At 36.4% G+C, this 17,067-nt stretch overlaps 1 protein-coding gene across 1 annotated transcript in view; it reads right to left on the bottom strand.

Annotated features, from left to right (window-relative positions):
* WDHD1 (WD repeat and HMG-box DNA binding protein 1) overlaps nucleotides 1-17,067 on the bottom strand; it is a 63,120-nt gene that overhangs the window by 21,678 nt on the left and 24,375 nt on the right. The window contains exons 12-16 of the mRNA XM_076004019.1: nucleotides 14,218-14,402; nucleotides 12,717-12,901; nucleotides 9,418-9,659; nucleotides 6,961-7,098; nucleotides 4,468-4,624 (exon numbers count right to left, since the gene is read on the bottom strand). Coding sequence (XP_075860134.1) covers nucleotides 4,468-4,624; nucleotides 6,961-7,098; nucleotides 9,418-9,659; nucleotides 12,717-12,901; nucleotides 14,218-14,402 — 907 coding nt within the window. The remainder of the gene's footprint in view (nucleotides 1-4,467; nucleotides 4,625-6,960; nucleotides 7,099-9,417; nucleotides 9,660-12,716; nucleotides 12,902-14,217; nucleotides 14,403-17,067) is intronic.

Raw genomic sequence — 17,067 nt, 5'->3', positions numbered from 1 at the left:
GCTGGTCTCAAACTACTGGCCTCTAGCAATCCTCCTGTCTTGGCCTCTCAAAGCCTTGGGATTACGGGTGTGAGCCATCAGCCTGCTTCACCTTTTTAAAAAGCTATATACTATTCTAGTGTATAGATATACAGAATATATTTGGAAATTGAGGTTTCTAATCTTTTGTTAATATTAACAATCCTATATGAAGGATGCCTTTTACGTGTATCATCTCTCATAAGTGCTAGCATCAGTACTTCCCAAACTTTAAATGTGCACAGGAATCACTTGGGATCTTGTTAAAATGCAGGTTCTAATTCAGTACGTCTGACATGATGCCAGAGACTGAGCATTTCTAACAAAGCTCTCTCATGATGCTGATTCTGCTGGTCCATGGATCATACTTTAAATAATAAGTACTTGTATAAGTGCAGGACAAATTCTAAAAGCAGAATTATGAAGTCAAAGGGCATATGCATTTCTGGTTCTGGTAGTTCTTGACAAATGCCCTCCATAGGGATTGTACCAATTTATACTCCCATCGGCAATGTATCAATGTGATTATTTCCCCAAAGCCTCACCAACTGAGTGTTATCAAACTTTCACATTTTTCTAATCTGACAAGTAAAAGAAATTCTTTTTAGTTTTGATTTGTATTTTTCTTGAGTGATATTGATCATCTTTTCATACATTTGAGAATTATTTGTGTTTCCTTTTGAGACTACTGCCTCTTTCTTGAAATTGTCTCCACTTACAGCTTCTGTGATAAGGTTCACTTCAGGTGATTTTTCTTTTACTCACATAGCTTATCCTTCTTTAAGCTCCCTTCAACTCTAAGATCTGATCTCTAAATGCTGGCATTTCTTATGGTTGGGTTTTTTTTTTTTTTTTTTTTTTTTTTTGAGACAGAGTCTCGCTTTGTTGCCCAGGCTAGAGTGAGTGCCGTGGCGTCAGCCTAGCTCACAGCAACCTCAAACTCCTGGGCTCGAGTGATCCTTCTGCCTCAGCCTCCCGGGTAGCTGGGACTACAGGCATGCGCCACCATGCCCGGCTAATTTTTTATATATATATCAGTTGGCCAATTAATTTCTTTCTATTTTTTATAGTAGAGACGGGGTCTCACTCTTGCTCAGGCTGGTTTTGAACTCCTGACCTTGAGCAATCCGCCCGCCTCGGCCTCCCAAGAGCTAGGATTACAGGCGTGAGCCACAGCGCCCGGCCTTATGGTTGGGTTTTGATACCTTTTCTACCCTTTCATCTATGCAATCTCATTTATTTTATGACTTCAAATATCTTCTATATTCTGGTGACTCGTAAATTTATATCTCCAGCCAACATTTTCTCTCTGAATTCAAATTTTATATCTAATACCTTTTTGATATCTTTATCTGTATATTTCACAGGCATTTCAAACTTTAACACCAAGAAGGAATTCCTTTCCACCCTCATTTCTTCTATAAATGGTATGAATATTCATCTAGCTGTTGAAACTAGAAACATGGGTGTCATTATTGATTCTTCTATCTCACTCCCAACCCCCAATCTACTAGCGAGTCTACTATCTCTATCTGGAATCTGCTTCTCTTCATTTCTACTGCCCCAACAATATTTAAACCATAGTCACAGCTCTGCTAGATGACTGCAAAATCCCATGTTTCTCAAAAAAGGCACAGATAGCATTTGGAGAAGGATAACCAATAGTTGAGAAGGACCATCCTTAACACTGCAGGATGTTCAACAACCCTGGCATTAGCTCTCTAAATGCTACAGTGACCCTGGTAAATGTGAAGCTAAAAACAATACCCCACATTTTCTTTTCTTTCTTTCTTTTTTGTTTTTTTCCTAGACAGAGTCTCACTCTCTTGCCCAGACTAGAGTGCCATGGCATCAGCCTAGCTCACAGCAACCTTGAACTCTTGGGCTCAAGCAATCCTCCTGCCTCAGCCTCCCAAGTAGCTGGGACTACAGGCATGTGCCACCACGCCTGGCTAATTTTTTCTATTTCTCATTTTTCTATTTTTAGTTGTCTGGCTAATTCCTTTCTATTTTAGTAAAGATGGGGTCTCGCTCTTGCTGAGGCTGGTCTTAAACTCCTGAGCTCAAGCTCAAGCTCTGCTTGGCCTTACAGAGTGCTAGGGTTATAGGTGCCACCACATCTAGCCCTCACATTTTCAAATATTCCCCGAGGAAGGGATAAATCCCCTGGTTGAAAATTGGTTTTCCTACCTCTAATCTTAACCTTTCCAATCCATTTACCACAAATGCATTTTTCTTTTTATATCATAAATCAGATTACATTACTTCCCTGCACAAAACCCTTAAATGGCTTCCTGATACATTTCAAATAAAATCCAAACTTCTCTACCATGGCCTATAATGCACCCTGTGTCTAATTTTCTGATATTGTCTTAGACTTATGTTTCCTGCCACCCCTTGCTTCTTGTACTCTAGCCATGTTTATACCATTTCAATTTTACAAACATACCTAGTTCTTTCTGACCTCAGGGTCTTTGTACATGCTGTTGACTCTACATGGACCACTTTTCCCATTCTTCCACATTAGATTCCTTGGCCTCAATGCCTCATTTTATTATTATATATTTTTTTTGTGATGAGGTCTTGTTTCATTGCCCAGGCTGGAGTGCACACTCATTGTAACCTCAAACTCCTGGGCTCAAGCGATCCTCCTACCTTAGCCTCTCAAGTAGCTGGGATTACAGGCATGCACCACCACGCCTAGCTACTTTTTAAATTTTTTGTAGAGACAGGGTCTCAACTCTGTTACATAGGCTAGTCTTGTACACCTGGCCTCAGTGATCCTCCTGCCTCGGCCTCCCAAAGTGCTGGGATTACAAGTGTGAGTACTTTGCCAAGACTTCATTTTACATTTTTTTTTTTTTTTTTTTTTTTGAGACAGAGTCTCGCTTTGTTGCCCAGGCTAGAGTGAGTGCCGTGGCGTCAGCCTAGCTCACAGCAACCTCAAACTCCTGGGCTCGAGTGATCCTTCTGCCTCAGCCTCCCGGGTAGCTGGGACTACAGGCATGCGCCACCATGCCCGGCTAATTTTTTATATATATATCAGTTGACCAATTAATTTCTTTCTATTTATAGTAGAGATGGGGTCTCACTCTTGCTCAGGCTGGTTTTGAACTCCTGACCTTGAGCAATCCGCCCGCCTCGGCCTCCCAAGAGCTAGGATTACAGGCGTGAGCCACAGCGCCCGGCCTAAGACTTCATTTTAAATGCTACCTCTGTTAAGAATTTTCCATGATCATCTCACATAGAACTTGCTCTTCTGTTTTTGCCATCATGAGTATGGCAGATTAATTAGCTAAATTTATCTCAAGTAGTAATTAATATTTTACTACTGTATTATATTTCTCTCCAACCAGACTATAAATTCCATGAAAGCAGAGGCCCCTTTGTTCAAATACCTACCCAGTGTCACTGACAATCTTTTTTTTTGAGACAAGAGTCTCGCTCTGTTGCCCTGGCTAGAGTGCCATAGCGTCAGCCTAGCTTACAGCAACCTCAAACTCCTGGGCTCAAGCAATCCTTCTGCCTCAGCCTCCCAAGAAGCTGGGACTACAGGCATGTGCCACCCTGCCTGGCTAATTTTTTCTATATATTTTTAGTTGTCCAGCTAATTACTTTCTATTTTTAGTAGAGACAGGGTCTCACTCTTATTTAGGCTGGTCTTGAACTCCTGAGCTCAAACAATCCACCTGCCTCACCCTCCCAGAGTGCTAGAATTACAGGCGTAAGCCACTGCACCTTGCCCTTTCTTTTTTTCAGCATTGGCCCTTTTTTTGTTTTTCATAAATCTTTTTTAGTAGATGATGAAAATGTTCTATCTATCTAGAGATAGAGTTTCACTATGTTGCCCAGGCTGGTCACAAATTCCTGAGCTCAAGTGATCGTCCCACCTTAGCCTCCCAAGTAGCTGGGATCACATGCATGCACCACTGTGGACAACCTCACTGACAATCTTTTAGACCACGAAAATATCAGGTATCAAAAGAGGAAAATCTTCAGTTGATACTCTCTGAACTGAGAATTCTATACTTGTAGTCAACTATTAAACTGCTATTAGCCCTTTCCCCTATTATAATAATTAAGAAAAAAAAATCTCAAAAAGCAACTAAATTTATATATATATATGTATATATATAAATTCTAAATCACAGTTAAAAAAAAACTATAATAAAAGGTAAAATGCCATGTTTAGCCAGAACTCCCCTCCCTGTCTGGCTGAAATGATGCTATAGTCACACTAATAAACTTAATTTCTATTGTGTTCAATAACTTTCAAATAAAGCAATTGGTTGAAAGCATTAAGGTGAATATAAACAAATTCCTAATAGTGACTATGGAAAGAAGTAAACGGACTAAGATGAGGGACAAACAAATACACTTAAAGGACGTCACACAAAGAATTTCAAAGTACTTTTTAGAGTCAACTTCACACATTTTGTCATAGCCTACCTTAGTTGCTGGGGATTTTCATGGATACCAACCACCCAGTAGTGATCAGATTTTCCTTTGCAGTGTTCTCTCATGTTACATATGGGAGTCCATGTATCACCAAGCCCTCTGTTAAGCATTCGAACGAGGCCTTCTGAATCCACATAACAGGGGGTACCTATAAACCAACAGAAAAAGGAATTACTTAGAGACATAGCTACACATTTGTTAAATAAATTCAATTTCAAAAATACATATGAAGGATTCAACTTCCATTTCAAAAGCACAAAAGTAAAAAATCTAAAATTATTTTTTGTAAATTTTCATTAACTACATGAAGTAAGACCTAACTGAAAAAAGGAAAGAAAAATCATGTGATATAACTAAAATTTACCCAAATAAAAAGAAAAAACTGACAGTTTCAGTGAAAACTATGCCACCTGCTGGAATATAACAATAATAATTTTAAGCCAATTTTAGTAAAAAACAAGAAAAAAAACAAAACAAGAAAACAAACCATGAATCTGAAAACTCCAGGCTGAAAAAGACTTAGAAAAACGACCAAAATCTGACACAAGGTGATGATGTAAAGAAATTTATTTTTCATACTCTTTGTCCTCCCTCTTCTCTTTGTTGGCCTTGTCACAATTCTGTCCCCAACTCCTAGGCAAGCAATTCTTACCTAGGAAAACAGGTAAGCATTCCTGTTTCCCACTCACTCTACTTCCAACTGAGGAAGTGAATGGCAAATTATCTAACTATCTTTTTCCTTATCTGTGGCTTCATAGCCCTCTTGCTCTATAAACATCATTTTCTTCAGTGTCTGGATCTGATTGGTACTTGGGGGGAAAAAAAGCTATACAAATGCTAGTTATTAATTGTCATATTATTAAAGCATGAATGACTAATAATATCCCAATAGAAAACACATCCAAAATTAACTAATGTTTTAAAGACAAAGTGGAATTTCTAGTAATGTAAATGAAGAATACAAATCTCTAATAAGAGAAATATTTAGGACAGGCGAGGTGGCTCACGCCTGTAATCCTGGCACTCTGGGAGGCTGAGGCAGGCAGATTTCTCAAGGTCAGGAGTTCAAAATCAGCCTGAGTAAGAGTGAGACCCTGTTTTTACTAAACATAGAAAGACAGGCCAGGCCCGGTAGCTCACACCTATAATCCTAGCACTCTGGGAGGCCCAAGTGGGAGGATTGCTCAAGGTCAGGAGTTCGAAACCAGCCTGAGCAAGACCCCGTCTCTACTAAAAACAGAAAGATATTAATTGGCCAACTAATATATATATATATAAAAAAATTAGCCGGGCATGGTGGCACATGCCTGTAGTCCCAGCTGCTCGGGAGGCTGAGGCTGTGGAATTGCTTGAGCCCAGGAGTTTGAGGTTGCTGTGAGCTAGGCTGAGGACACAGCACTCACTCTAGCCTGGGCAACAAAGTGAGACTCTGTCTCAAAAATAAATAAATAAATAAATAAAAAAATAAAAAGACATTAATTGGCCAACTAAAAACATATAGAAAAAATTAGCCGGGCATGGTGGCACATGCCTATAGTCCCAGCTACTCGGGAGGCTGAGGCAGAAGGATTGCTTGAGCCCAGGAGTTTGAGGTTGCTGTGAGCTAGGCTGATGCCACAGCACTCTAGCCAGGGCAACAGAGTGAGACTCTGTCTCAAAAAAAAAAAAAAAAAAAAATTTAAGCCCTCTTTGAGGCAGGTTTAACAGGTGATTTAAAATAAGGTACTCTTCAGTGTCCTTCAAATCATCTATCATAGGCCACTATAATTGAGTTTACAATAGTACTATAGAATAGAAATATCATGTGAGCCACAAATGTAATTTTTAATTTCCTAACATATTTAAAAGAAAAAGAGTGAAGTTAATTTTAACAATGTATTTTTAATACAATATATCCAAAATATTACCATTTAACATGTAATCAATATAAAAGAATCACTGATATTTCTATATTCCTTTTTATATACTAAGTCTTCAAAAATCAGACAATATTTTATACTTACAGAACATTTCAATTCATATGAGCCATATTTCAAGTGCACAGTAGCCACAAATAGCTAATAGCTACTGTAGTTAATAGTAAAGTTCTAGAAAATGCCTAATTTTTATGTACAGTCTGCTAGAAAAGACACAACTTTACCATAGATTTGTATCTCCTTCTTGCTATCTAATAAACTTTCAGAAAAATATATTTCCTGGTCACTCCCCAAAATTGTAGGAAAAAAAATTTTTTAATTTAAAAAAGAAAAATATATTTCCCTCTTTGTAAGTTTTCTAATCAGAATTCTCATGAAAAGAGATCTTGTACATAAGACAATGGCTACTTTGCCTAACAACATCAGCTTCCAATTCTGTCAATGTATTAAAACAAAGAGATTTAAAACAGAAAATATAGATGATTTATCTTTAAAGAAATTAATTAGGAATAAAAAAATTTTTCTTCTTGAAAAATATCTTTAATATAAAGAAACAAAGTTATCTTGCCTTCAGCTGAAAACCCAACCCATGCAACATAGGATTTCCTTGTAAGAGGAAGAGGGTCACCATGCAAAATTTGTTTTTTCTTTTTCCCCAGCTCTAGCAGTTGAACTCCAAGGCACTGATCCCCATCAAATCCTGTACCTATTGAGAAAATATAAATACAAATCAAGCATCAAAGGTTATTCAGCTATAATGCAGTCTAAATTATTTTCTATGTATTGATTTTATAGTAAATTCTTAGATTAAATAGAATTACTATTTATGGATAATCTACCTGAAGCACTATTTAGGTATTACAAACAGAATAATAAGTTATATAGACTATTTATATAAACTCATTGTAAGTGGTCATTCATTCATTCAAGAAATATTTACAGAGAGCTTACTATGTGCTAGGCAATAGCTTAAGCACTGGGGCCACCATAAACAAAGTCACTGTTCTCATGAAATTCAAATTCAAGTAGAAGACAAATTAAAAAACACAAGAAGAACAAAAATGATACAAAGAATTATTATAAAATGTGACACAGAGTGTGAGACTAAGGGGCTACTTTAGTCTGCATAGTCAGAGTTGGCTTCTCTGAGAAAGTAAAACTTAAGCTGAGATATGAATTGCAAGTTGGAGCCTTCCATGCAAACATCAGGGGAAGTGTAATCCTAGCTCTCTGGGAGGCCGAGGCGGGCGGATTGCTCAAGGTCAGGAGTTCAAAACCAGCCTGAGCAAGAGCAAGACCCCGTCTCTACTATAAACAGAAAGAAATTAATTGGCCAACTAATATATATAGAAAAAATTAGCCGGGCATGGTGGTGCATGCCTGTAGTCCCAGCTACTCGGGAGGCTGAGGCAGCAGAATCGCTTGAGCCCAGGAGTTTGAGGTTGCTGTGAGCTAGGCTGACGGCACTCACTCTAGCCTGGGCAACAAAGTGAGACTCTGCCTCAAAAAAAAAAAAAAAAAAACAAAAAAACCAAACATCAGGGGAAGGAACATGATAGCACGTGGAGTGGGCAGCTAATGAAAAGTCCCAAGGTAGGAAGAACAAGCCTGGAGAGTTCCAAGAACACAAAGAGGCCAGTATAGCCAGAACAGGGTAATAAGACAAAAAGTGGTGAGAGATGAGTTTGAAGAGGCAGGCAAAGGTCAGATCTTGCAGGATCAGCATCACTTTGCCAGCTATGATTAAGAAGTTGGATTTTGATTCTAAAAGTGAAGGCAAGTCAAAGAGATTTAAGCAGAAGAGGGATGTGATCTGATTTATGTTTTTAAAAGATCACCTAGGGTACACCACCTAGGATGTGGAGAATGGACTGTGGAAGGCAAGAAGTGAAGCTGAAAGACTAGTTAGGAGGCTACTGTGACAGTCCACGAGACAACATCTGGGTTGTACTGGGGTGTTAGTGGAGGAAATGAAAAGAGACAGATTTAGAATGCTGTTCCACAGAAGGGACATTTTGCTATTGGAGTTGATGCGGAGGGTGAGGGAAAAAGAAATAAGGATAACTTTTAGATTTTTGGCTTGAGAAACTGGATTGTTAGTATGCCATCTACCGAGATGGGGAAACTACATAAAAAACAAGTTTGGAAGGAAAAAAAAAATCAAAGGTTTTTTGGGAGCAAGTTAAGTTTAAGATGCCTGTCAAAACTCTACATAGAGATTTTAAGCGGGCAATTGAATATGCAAGTCTGGAGACACAGGACAGGGGAGGGCTAGTGATACTAATTTAGAAGTCACAGATACAGAAGTGTATTTAAAACACTGGGCCTTGATAAAATTCCCCAGGGGAGTTTCTCAAACTGCATTTTTAGACCTATAAGTCATAAAATCAATTTAGAGTTGTAACCAGCATTAAAGAAAAAGGATATCAAAGAGTAAAGGTGGTCCATGAGACTTTTATTTCAGTGATATTTGCAGATATGTGCAGAATTGCAATGTAGAATCTATTTTACTGTGGCTAAGCAGACAAAAGACTGAAAGTCCCTGACCTAGCCAGAGTACTAAAGAAGAAGGGGCTACAGTCTAGCTAAAAAGTCAGCTAAGAAGGAGAAGCCAACAAAAGAGGCGAAAAACGAGTAAAATATTGAGAAAAAATACCAGGAGAGTGATGTCAAAGAAGACAAGAAAAGAAAGCATTTCCTATTGAAATATATATATAGCATAAAGAGACTATCAGTAACCTTGATAAGACCAGTCTTAGGGACTAAACAAACACTTGAGGTGAGGAAAAGGAAACTCTACCTTGGAATTCTCTCTATAATATAGTTCTATACATAAAATGTTTTCATTTTCATTGCTATTAGTGAAAAAACAAAATTCCCTACATTTAAAGATTACACTAATACAAATATTACATAAATGTAAAAAAAGGTATATAATCCAAAACAAAAACAGTACCTACAACAAAAAAGCTCAATTTCCATTTTACTTCATGGTAAAATTACGAAAGACTAGGCAAAAACCTACCTCTGTGATAAACAACAAAAAGCTGTTCTCCATGTCCTGCCATTGACACCACAGGCCCAGGAAGGCTGAAGACCTCTTTCTGAACACCTCCAATAGTAAATAATCGAAGGAGCAAGGCACTAGTGGCAGCAGCAGCCCATCCCTGACCCAGACATATAGCTTCAATCTCCTCCTTCTGAGGCATATCTATCATCCACTCTTTGCTTGAATCCCAAGAACTAAAGTGCAGGCAGTGAAGCTTGCTAAAAATTAAAACAAGACAGAAACAATTGATCAAACTTTTATACGTAATATTCACATATAACTAATCATGATACCCAATAACAAAACCAAATAGTCTATTTTTCTATTATACACTACTAGTATAAGAAATTGCCTTAAGAAAGTTAACTATGAAATATCCTTAAACTATATTAAAATTATTAAAAGCCATTTATTTGAAGAATATTTAAAAATACAGGAAAATGCTTACAACATAATGTTAACTGAAAAAAGGCAGGCTAAAAACTATTAAGTGTGGCTCTCTCTTTGGCCTTCCTTTGGCTCTCCCTTTGCTGCAACAATGGGTCTGGTTGTCATATGTAGTGTATGTACCTTGCTCTGTAAACCTTATCTTGCTCTTGCCCTATAATCCTATCTTTCTCTCCTCAATAAACCTCATTTTCATGCTTGCTTAAAAAAAAAACTGTTAAATATGATTTCATATTGTAAATGTACAAAAAATCACAACTAAGTTTTAAAAAAGGAAGGAAGCATCAAAATGTTAAGCAACAGTTCTCTCACTGCAAAAAAAAGTTAAAACAGAAGAATATAAAAAGTACCACATATAACACCACCAGTGAGATTATTAACCACTGCTAAAAAGTTGATACATTTTTCAGTCTTTTATCCTTACATGTATATATACATGTAAGTTATTATTAAACACAAATACTTTAAGCTTCAGAATGTAGGTACCATAAGTATTTGGAATCAGAGGAAGTAATGACTTTCTGAACAGTAATTCTAATATCCAATTTTAAAATGAAAAGATAACATTATATATCCCTGTGAAATAATATATTCAAGAAAAACAAAGAGGATTATCTAAAATCAAAACTACACATAGAAATAAATATTCTCATACATGAAATTCTGAGTTAGAGACACTGAGTCAACAAGGATTTATTTCAGTAAACTGATTTAATTCAATAATGAAGTATTGAGTTAATTTTATAATGCGTAAATTAGGCAACTGATTAAAAAGTTAAAATGACCTAATATACTGCTTCTCAGACTTCAACATGTACTCGGTCACATGAGGATTTTGTTAAAACTGTAGATTCTGACTCAGAGATCTGGGGTGGGGGTCTGAGATTCTTTTTGCACTTTCTTTCTTTCTTTTTTTTTTTTGAGACAGAGTTTAAGTTCCTTGAACACTGGGATCCCCCTAATATGTATGAATGACTGAGGCTTTGTAAATTAAGGGACGTTTGTGTGAATAAAGTTATTTGATGGGGTCAAAGAAAAAAAAAAAAAACTCTAGCCTGTTGCTCAGGCTAGAGTGAGTGCCTTGGCGTCACAGCCTAGCTCACAGCAACCTCAAACTCCTGGGCTCAAGCAACCCAGCTGCCTCAGCCTCCCAAGTAGCTGGGACTACAGGCATGCGCCACCATGCCCAGCTTATTTTTTCTATATATATTAGTTAGCCAATTAATTTCTTTCTATTTATAGTAGAGACGGGGTCTTGCTCTTGCTCAGGCTGGCTTCGAACTCCTGACCTTGAGCAATCCGCCCTCCTCAGCCTCCCAGAGTGCTAGGATTACAGGTGTGAGCCACCACACCTGGCCTCTTTTTGCACTTTCAACAAGTTCCCAGGTGACCTGTGCCCTAGTTTGTAAACAAATACATCCAATCAGAAAGATTTTGATTTCAAATCATCTGGGAGATAGTAAAATCCTTCAAGTGTATCAGTACTATTATCAGCTGAAGGAAAGAGGTTAAGAAAGGGCAATCAGCTATAATAACAAAAATCTGAGAAAAATGTTTTTCTTTAAAAAAAAAGCATTCTGCATCCATTACTTTTCCATCACATTTTTTCTCTGTATCTATTTTTTTTAATTTTTTAAATTATAATTTTTTTTTCAGAGTCAGTTGACATCTATATAATATTAATCTATGTATTAATATCTACCTACCTGTCAAATATGTAAAGAAGTCCAGAATACATTAAACAAAAAAAGGAAATTGATGAATAGTACATTTTGGGGTTTGTTTATCCTTTTTGGTTTTTTTTCAAAGAGAAGTTTGAAATCTAATCTATAGTGACAAAAAACCAGATCAATAGTTGGCCAAGGCTAGGACAAAAGGATATGAAGAAAAATTTTTGGGTGATAAAGAAGTAGTCTCTATTTTGATTGTGGTAGTGGTTACCTAAGTATACATATTTGTCAGCTCATCACCCTATATACCTAGACTGGGTGCATTTTATTGTATATGAATTATACCTCAAAGTCAATTAAAACAAGAGGGGTTCATAAAGAAAGAAATCTAGAAGGATACATATCAAATTGTTAACAGTAGTAGAGTAGAATTCTGGGGGGAATTTTCATTTTCTAAAACTTCTGTACTGCTGTTTTTTTTAAATACAATGAACATACATTACTCTTTTTTTTTTTTTTTTTTTGAGACAGAGTCTCGCTTTGTTGCCCAGGCTAGAGTGAGTGTCGTGGCATCAGCCTAGCTCACAGCAAACTCAAAACTCCTGGGCTCAAGCAACCCTTCTGCCTCAGCCTCCCAAGTAGCTGGGACTACAGGCATGCGCCACCATGCCCAGCTAATTTTTTCTATATATATTAGTTGGCCAATTAATTTCTTTCTATTTATAGTAGAGACGGGGTCTCGCTCTTACTCAGACTGGTTTCCAACTCCTGACCTTGAACAATCCTCCCGCCTCAGCCTCCCAGAGTGCTAGGATTACAGGCATGAGCCATTGCACCTGGCCTACATTACTCTTATAATAGTAATAAAAACACAAATATAAAAATAATTCCATTTCCCTTGCATTACAAATCACATCATATCATTTTGATATGTAGTTAGAGAATATGGAAAAGTTAGGGCAATAATGGAAAAGTTAGGGCAAAAACAGACTTTTTTGACACACTGTGGGTGTACTGGTATTTGTACCAAACTCTTCTTTCTGAAATTTCACACTACAAAAGATATGATTTTGTTTTATTAACTTTTTGTCTTTAATTTCAACAATTGTATCTAATAGTTCAACAGTACCAAGCTCTTCCTAGGAATTTTGAATTTACCTTGCTAGGTCATCAGTGCTTTCGCATGCCAACAAAATAGCTTCATGGGAAAGATCTGCTATGGTATAATTCAAAGTGTTTGATAAGTGTGTTGCATGGTGTATGGAAGTATCATGGAACTCCACATCTATGGCATTGTCCTGCTCATCATTATAGCAGCGAATAATTCCAACAGAGTTCCACACCTACAAACAGGTTAAATATAAGTTTAAGAAAAAGTGAAGCCCTAGAATAAGTAGGTACAAATTAACAAATCTTACAATTCAGTTAGTATCAAAATTTAAGATATGAGAACTACTATATCTCATCTAACTCTAGTTTCAGACAGCAGTAGTAATACCAGAGCTATAATTACTAATTACTCTTCTCTTCATAAGACTAAAATATATCTAGTCTTATTTATTAACAAGAGGAGTATTTAATACTTAAAAATGGATTACATGCTATTATTTAAAAAGTACTTTACAATTCGCCTTTAAACATTAAATTCCTTGAATGAAACATTTTAAAACTTTACTTACAAATATGGATGCAAACAGCAACAGATTTTTTATTTCTATTCCAACTAACTATCATAGGATAAATATACACATTTTAAGGAAACATAAACTGACACTATTTGGTATAATTTGGAAAACTCATCTTCCACTAATGTACACTGTAGGACCCAGTGTCTCCAATAAAATTAGTTAAATATATAAAACTATAAACAAAATATTGACGCTAAAAACTAGGAAATATTACTTGATGATTACTGATGGCAATGAGAAGTTTTATTAATATTAAATATTACCCTTAATGTTTACATAAAACTTTATACCAGGCCTACACAACAAGGCAAAATGCTCAGAGTGGAAAACCTCAAATAGCCAACAAATAGAAATACTAAACTGTTTAAGAGCTCAAACTTAAGGCAAAATGCAAACACATTCACTCATTTATTCAAGAAATATATATTTAATGCCTACTGTGCAAAACTTTGTTCTAAATGCCACGAACATATCAGTAAGCAAAACAGAAAAATCCTATCATTGTAGAGTTTACATTCTAGTACAGGGGTAAGGAAAAGGGGCAAATAGGTTTTTTCCTCCTTAGTACTTATCACCTTTTATTAATAATATATTAAACTAGTAATTGCCACCTTAAAAAATACCTTCTAACAAGAGTTTTGGAATCAGTATAATACTCTCTATAACAACCAATATGACAAATAAGGTTTAGAAGTATAGCCAGAGGTATAAAACATACATTAATATTTACTTATGTTCATTATATATCATTTTACAAAGGAGAATTTTATTTAACATGATTTCAATTATAAGGTTGAAAGATTAAAACTGAGTTAACCATAAAATAAATCAGCCACAAAATACAAATCAACCAAAGTGCTGCAGGTCATTTAATTAAGGTTTTTAAAAATGTTTTATCCAACAAAATCAACTATAGTGAGAATAAAATGCTGAAAAGCTATTTAGAAGTTCCATGTAGAACTAAGACTTACCATGAACCTGTGAGTGAGATGCAAGGGTGTAGAACCCGACTGGAATGGCTTTTGCCGGGGAGTTGGCATGGGTCCTTCATAAAGTGGCCTGTGGGATGTTACAAGTGGAAGACTGTGAATGCTGCCTTCCTGATCATCTTCCTCTTCTTTGAGAAGACTAGAAGCAGTTTTTAGCATTGTAACATCTACAATATAATGGATTATATATTTAAGAGGATCATAAATACAAATGATCAGGAAAAAGAAAAAGTATTATGGAATCTAACAACTTTTCCATTCATGTGTGATGAAACCAACATGATATTTGCCTCTTTCATTTCACTGTGTAACAAAGATGCAGTGATGGTACAAAACTCATGATACCTTTGCATCAATCAAGGCAGTGGCAAGGCCAGGCGTGGTGGCTCATGCCTGTAATCCTAGCACTCTAGGAGGCCGAGGCGGGTGGATTTCTCAAGGTCAGGAGTTTGAAACCAGCCTGAGCAAGAGCGAGACTCCATCTCTACTATAAATAGAAAGAGATTAATTGGCCAACTAATATATATAGAAAAAATCAGCCGGGCATAGTGGCGCATGCCTGTAGTCCCAGCTACTTGGGAGGCTGAAGCAGCTGGGTTGCTTGAGCCCAGGAGTTTTGAGGTTGTTGCTGTGAGCTAGGCTGACACCACAGCACCCACTCTAGCATGGGCAAGAAAGCAAAATTCTGTCTCAAAAAAAAGGCAATGGCTTGAAACTATATTAACAGTCAGTCCATTGTTAACAACCACTCACTTGCAGTAAAAATATTAATGTGATTAAATATTGATCCTTATACAGATTTTTAAAAAAGTTTTGTGTGTTGAAATGGGAAGTAAGCATAAAATAGTATGATGGTTGCCTTGAAAAAAAGCACTTGTGCAATTGTTTGAGTTGCAAGCTGAACTAAGTGATTTTTCACAGAACACCACTTTACTTTTTTTAAAAAAATGCCAGATAAACTATGCTTATGCAAACTTGGGTATCTGGCAAACATTTTCTTGGAAATGAATGAAGGCAACCTGTCATTTAAGAAAAACTGATAGCAAAATTAGAATATTGAAAAACTTCTACTTGCCACTATGAGCTTGATAACTAATATTTAAAAACTTCTGATAAGATTGGTGATGATACTAACAAATATAATTTATATTGATGAGATGTCAATATTAGAAAGGTCTGCAAACCTCAGTGGGCCTATTTTTGACAAAACCAATGCATATGCTGCAAAATCAAACATGGTTAAAAAGTCCATTAAAAGTTCAAGTGAGATCAATGGATTTTTTTTTTTTTCAGACAGAGTCTCACTTTGTTGTCCAGGCTAGAGTGAGTGCCGTGGCGTCAGCCTAGCTCACAGCAACCTCAAACTCCTGGGCTCGAGTGATCCTTCTGCCTCAGCCTCCCGAGTAGCTGGGACTACAGGCATGCGCCACCATGCCTGGCTAAAGAGATCAATGGATTTTAATGTAAAATAGTTGAAAAAGTTCATTAAAGTTTTCAGATTCCACTTTGCAAGTAATCTTTAAGAAACTACCATCTGCTACGTTTTGGTGCAGTATCAAAGAGTATCCACAATTATCAGACCAGGCTATTAAAATATGTCTCCTTTTCCAAATTACGTTATTTGTGTCAGATCAAATTTTCTTCAAATACTTCAAGCAACAATACATGGCAATAGACTTAATCCAAAAGCAGATGAGATAATCCAGCTGTCCTCTATGCCAGACATGGCAAAGACTGAAATGCTACTCTTCTAACCAAATTTTCTTGTTTTTCTTAAAAAAATGTTATTCATGTTTACATGAGATTATTACCATTATTTTAAGTGAATAAATTCTTAAACATTTCTGATAAATAATAGATATATCTCCATAAATAAATGTTCTTTGGGGTCCTCAAAATTTTTTGGCATGTTAAGTGGTATTGAGACCAAAACAACGAGGACTGCTGCTCTAAAAACCCTATGATTTAAATGCAGCACAACTTACCACCATATATTAGCATTTTACTTGATAATGCTCAAACATGTTATTTTAGCATGTAAGTTGTTGTGACAGGTACTTTATTTGAAGGTTTAAATTATAATCTCAATTTCTTTAATAGTTACGACACTATTCATGTTATCTATTTCTTCTTGTGTTAGTTTGGTAGTTTGTATCTTTCAAAGAATTTGCCCATTTCATTTTATTTTATTATTATTTATTTATTTATTTGAGACAGAGTCTCGCTTTGTTGCCCAGGCTAGAGTGAGTGCCGTGGCATCAGCCTAGCTCACAGCAACCTCAAACTCCTGGGCTCAAGCAATCCTGCTGCCTAAGCCTCTTGAGTAGCTGGGACTACAGGCATGCGCCACCATGCCCGGCTAATTTTTTCTATATGTATTAGTTGGCCAATTAATCTCTTTCTATTTATAGTAGAGATGGGGGTCTCGCTCTTGCTCAGGCTGGTTTCAAACTCCTGACCTCGAGCAATCCACCCGCCTAGGCTTCCCAGAGTGCTAGGATTACAGGCGTGAGCCACTGCGCCCGGCCTTCATTTTAAATTTATAAGCACAAAGTTATAATATTCTCTTGTTATCCTTTTGTTATCAATAGCAGTGCTGGCATACGGAAATATGTGAGTCACAGATGTAATTTAAAATTTTTTCATAGCTATCTTTAAAAGCTATAAAGAAACATGTAATTAATTTTAACAATATAGTACCTTTAAAATACATATCATTTCAACATATACTAAAAATAAAAAGTTTACTAGATATTTTACATTTTTTTTTCTGTCTTCAAAATCTGGTTGCATTTTAGAGTTACAACACATTTCAATCAGGACTAGCCATGT

The sequence above is a fragment of the Microcebus murinus genome, chromosome 6, assembly GCF_040939455.1.
Source record: "Microcebus murinus isolate Inina chromosome 6, M.murinus_Inina_mat1.0, whole genome shotgun sequence".
Taxonomy (NCBI): Eukaryota; Metazoa; Chordata; class Mammalia; order Primates; family Cheirogaleidae; genus Microcebus; species Microcebus murinus.
This window is presented reverse-complemented; position numbering and strand designations above follow the sequence as displayed.